Here is a 4,891-nt window from a genome sequence, read left to right as displayed (position 1 = left end):
GAAGGATCAAAGGTAAAGAATTACAATTTTTCGATTTTTCACAACCTTTAAAAAAGTTATTTCGCCATAAAACCGTTAGAAAACTAATAGATGATTTTTGAAAAAATAATTACATTAAAAATGCGAATAAACGAATAGCGCCATTCGATTCAGCTAAAACAATTACTTGTCTGTGTTTCACTATTTATTTATGGGCTCAAATAATGAATTTGTATAAATAAAAAATACAATTTCAGGATATAAAATTTATATTCATACCATATAACAAATTGGGTATAGCAAAAAATTCTTTAACACATGGAATTTATACAATTTTTCCGCAAGATCAAATGACGCCATTATATTTTGTCCGCAACGAGGATATTTAAACAAACGGTTGAAATAAAAAATGGTTTAAATCATTTCCAAATCATTGGAATTTTAAAGAAATTTTTAAGGCAAGAAAACGTGCTTTAGAAAAAGTTGCGAAAATCCCGATTTTTCATACTAAAATGTAATAGTGCGGAAAACTTGCTTTTTCGAAAGACAATTCAGGCTTAAAAATGTATGGAAGAAAATGGTTAATGTTAGAATTATTTGAAAATGCGCAAAAAACATGTTTTTTAGATTTCGTTAATCCATCAAATTATATTATAAAATATAAATAATACACCTGAATGTTTTTTCGGGTTAAACTTTTAAAGCGAAGAAATTTTAAAACCAAAATTTTCAATTTTGTTGAAAAGAATGTGCGAATCACTAAATCCAAATGAAGTGTTTTTTATGCGCGTTTTCAAATAATCCTAACTTTAACCAAAAAATTGTCTGCAATTTCTGAATTTACATTACTTTTTAATTACAAAGACTGTACTCACAAAATATTGCTCATAATTTGTTGGTCTATATAAAATTTGTCAAAACCTTTAGACTTGGAAAGACATGCGTGACCGATTTCAAAATTTGTTGTGACTTAAATTTGGTTTTCCAAAAGACAAGATTTCGGCATTATTAAGTTTCAAGTATCAAAAAATCGTATTTTTTGACCCACCTTAATAGTAGATAAACAGCATTTCCGATTTATAGTAAAAAAAATGTCTGTCATACTGTGATATCGCTGCCTTCAAATATTATTTACTCGGAATATAACGATTTTTTTGGATTGAATTTTTTTTATTTTCCATCGGCATCCACATACCACGCGAGTGAAACTTTTTTTAACTACAAATTCGTTTGTCAATCACTATCTAAAGCCAATTTTTAAAACTCATGAATTTTTAGTCTTAAAATTCTGGATCAAGAATTGAATTCTTTATCACAATCCGCAATCACGCCTGGTAACATTAAGAACCTGGAAAACTTTTTTTTATTCAACTGTTTTGGCCTCAATTCAACAAAACTTCGGCTTAAAAGTAGACTTTTGTTTTATCTTTAAAAAGTGATTTCGATTTGCCACCCTCAAAGTGTAAATTATTTCAAAAGATGATTTTAATTATTGAAAGGTATGCATCATACAGTTTACAAAACACATGAACGTCACACTAAATATGTATCAGAAAAAACCCTTATTTCCTCATGGGCACTTTTACCATCCCATAAAACTCACACAAACTTTGATAAGTCACATAAAAATGAATGGAAACGTTTAAAACCTCTTGTCCAACAACCTCTGAACTAGTCAGCTTTTGACATTGTATGCCATTCATCGTTTAACCCAACACACCAATGTTTAAACACCATTTCGATCTCGTAGAGGACATACTTTCAGGTAGTAACCGGGCCGTTAAACCTGGTTTAATGGTCCAGGAACGCGAATATCCTGGTTGCACAGATAATAGACTTTCCACAATTGGAACTAATGGAGACCACAAAGGTTCATACCTTTAACGACGGGCGTGGTGCAAAACACAATCAGCAACAGCACCTTCATCTTCAGCAGCACAAGAAGTCCGGGTGCTCTTCTTCGTTCCATATTTATTGTTCCACTCGCAAAACACTTCCGATTATTAAACGAAAAACACGTCTCACTCAAATCATTACCCCAAAAAACACTGACCAGAAACACAATCTTAAAACAAGAAAAAAGGGTCCACGTAAATGAAAAAAAGCGAAACTAAAACACTTCACTGACAATGAAAACAATTTTCGTCAACACTGCTCTTTATTTTGAATACTTTGTTTCTAAATCATAAGTTTCCTCGTAAGCCTAACCTTCAATGTAAACAAAAACCACATGTCAGATTTGATCCATTTGAATCTTGTGTTCCATTCTTATCGTTCGATATTCTAACAATTACTCATCGAACTTTATCTCTGGAATTTGTTGAGGGGGGAATTGTATTCACCTTTTGCACTGAACTATTTTTATCGAAAATCCAGGGCACTTAAATCCAAAATACGGGAAATCCAGGAGTCGAGCGCGCAAGTCGAATTCGTGAGTCAATGACACTTGCGGTGCATGCAACCCTTTACTACCGGCGACGAAACACCCACTAACTCACGTCACGAGGGGACATAACCTGCTGCGATACTCCGAATTTTCGTGATAATGCTCCCAATTTCACCGGCACCGTCCATTAAGCGGGCCTCGTTCACGATTCTCACTGCCAAATAAAGCAGGAGTTAATGCTTGATGCCCGATTGGAATGCCACTTCTCGCCTCAGGACCGATTGGGCTTCACGTGCTTTTCCAACCTCATCTCCTGATGATCTTTTCTGACACACCTCCGATCATAGAATATTCGAATTCGAATTCAAATCCACTCTCGGGCCCATCGTCGAATCTACTTTTATACTTCGAAGTCTTCAAATCACGAAACATCAGACATTCACTTTCGAGTCAACTAATTTTCACTCGCAAAAATAAATTAATCCTTTTTTCTCGTCATGTAAAACTTCAATCACTGACAGTTCGGGAGGTTAGGACCGGCACTTTCATCTGACAACTTTTGCGCGGGAAAGAAAGTACGAATTTAAGAGCGGTAACGGTTTTTAAACTTTGGAATGTTTTTTTCAGTGAGATTACTGTGATGTGTTGAAATTAAGGAGATTCCTGAAGAGGATCGACGAATGAGTGTTCACGTGTACGTAGCTCGCTCGGGAGTGAGGTTTTGAAAGGAGAAAGGAAAGGGAGAAGGGAGGGTAGGGTAGGATAGCTGGAGGAGGCCTCTGCCCCCGCAGAGTTTGTCGGAAATAACCGAAAGGTGGCGATGGCAGACGAGCGGACGAAACAGCATCCGAGGAACCGAAGCCAACCCCCTGGAACATTGCACTCTCCTACAGAAGATAGAGATGGAAAATCGACGTAAACATGACGATTTTTGCTAGGAGGGGAGGACCCTGCTCTCGGCCAGAGATCGTGCTTAATAATGGGTTTTTTCCCTTGATATTTTTTCGATCACGATATTCAGGATTGACAAGTATCAACTATGTCAACTTCCGGAATACAGTTTGACTTAGGCATGTAAATGTGAGTGAATGAAACTAGCAATATTTACGTTAAGAATGTGTTTCTTTGGTTGAAGATTTATACATGATAGTTTTAGTGGAAAAATCTTTTTTTACATTCTCATCAGAGAAGGTATTAGATTTGTGTAAATTTGAACCCTTACCCCCAGTTTTTGTAAAATGTCCACATTTTGAGACCCCCTGAATCCGAAAAACAGTTTTTTACGAACCTGTATATCTTGCTGTATGTCTGTATGTATGGATGTATGTATGTATGTATGTATGTATGTATGTATGTATTTATGTATGTATTTATGTATGAATGTATGTTTGCATCTATGACTGTGAACACGATAACTTTCGAAAAAATTAATCTATTAGATTGCCCTTTGGTACACTCGTTTAGTGTCCTAAACTGAAGGTCAAGTTCGTTAGCCAGCCATTTTGGATATAAAATTCGAAAAGTGAGCCCATTTTTAATATTTTTTAGACCACTTTTTTCAACATTAAAAAATTTTCTGTACGAATTTTTATAGCATTCAAATAGTTGAACAATTTATCCTGATTACTTTTTTTACAAAACTAAAAATTACCAGATTTAAAGCATTTACTAAATTACAAAAAACACACGAAAATTAACCTTTTATGCCAAATAACGCACGATATGAAAAAAGGCAAGAGAAGAAAATATTTGATTTCTAAATGCCCTACAAGATTATTATAACAACTTTTTGAATTAAAATTAAAATTATTTCTTGAAAAAAGATCCTACTCCATCTTCGCTCCATTGGGAATTGAACCACAAAACTTCTGATTTCCGGAAATTAATTTTAATTTTAAAATATTATTTTCCATATAGTCTTATTAAGACATTAAGCATTTTCTGTTATTGAAGAACCGGAAATCAGAAGTTTTGTGGTTCGATTCCCAATGGAGTGAAGGTGGAGTATGACCTTTTTTTCAAGAATTAATTTTAATTTCAATTTGAAAATATTATTTGCCATCTAGTCTTATTAAGACTTTAAGCATTTTCTGTTATTGAAGATTCTTAACTTGATCGATATTGTGTAGATTCTTCTGCCTTCATGGTTTGGAGGGTTGATCTACTGTCGGTAAGGTACAATCTCTGATGATATAGCAGATAAATTTAAAAATTTGAAAATAACTTTTTGAATTTTCTTGATAAATCAAAAATTCAAATTTTGACAGCATACAAAATAATGGAAAATACAAACATTACATTTTTCCATGCAGCAATTTCACAGTATTTTAATGATTCTCAAATATATATATATATGCATTTAAATATATATATGTGTGTGTGTGTGTGGGTGGGTGGGTGGGTGTGTGTATGTATAAAGCAGAGAAACAAGTGGTACGTAATGAGAATGTGTTCGTTAAAGCGAGAACCAACAGTCGCACGCTCTAGGTGCGCGCAAACTTGCAAGCCGCACGCAGCGCATGACGA

The 4,891-nt window shown here is 34.3% G+C and overlaps 1 protein-coding gene across 1 annotated transcript in view; it reads right to left on the bottom strand.

Annotated features, from left to right (window-relative positions):
* LOC117169417 (nephrin) overlaps nucleotides 1-3,029 on the bottom strand; it is a 456,412-nt gene extending 453,383 nt beyond the window's left edge. Inside the window, exon 1 of the mRNA XM_033355788.1 lies at nucleotides 1,858-3,029. Within this exon, the coding sequence (XP_033211679.1) occupies nucleotides 1,858-1,948 (91 nt within the window). The 5' untranslated portion in view covers nucleotides 1,949-3,029. The remainder of the gene's footprint in view (nucleotides 1-1,857) is intronic.
* Nucleotides 3,030-4,891: the final 1,862 nt, after the last annotated feature.

This window comes from Belonocnema kinseyi, chromosome 3 (genome assembly GCF_010883055.1).
Source record: "Belonocnema kinseyi isolate 2016_QV_RU_SX_M_011 chromosome 3, B_treatae_v1, whole genome shotgun sequence".
NCBI lineage: Eukaryota > Metazoa > Arthropoda > Insecta > Hymenoptera > Cynipidae > Belonocnema > Belonocnema kinseyi.
This window is presented reverse-complemented; position numbering and strand designations above follow the sequence as displayed.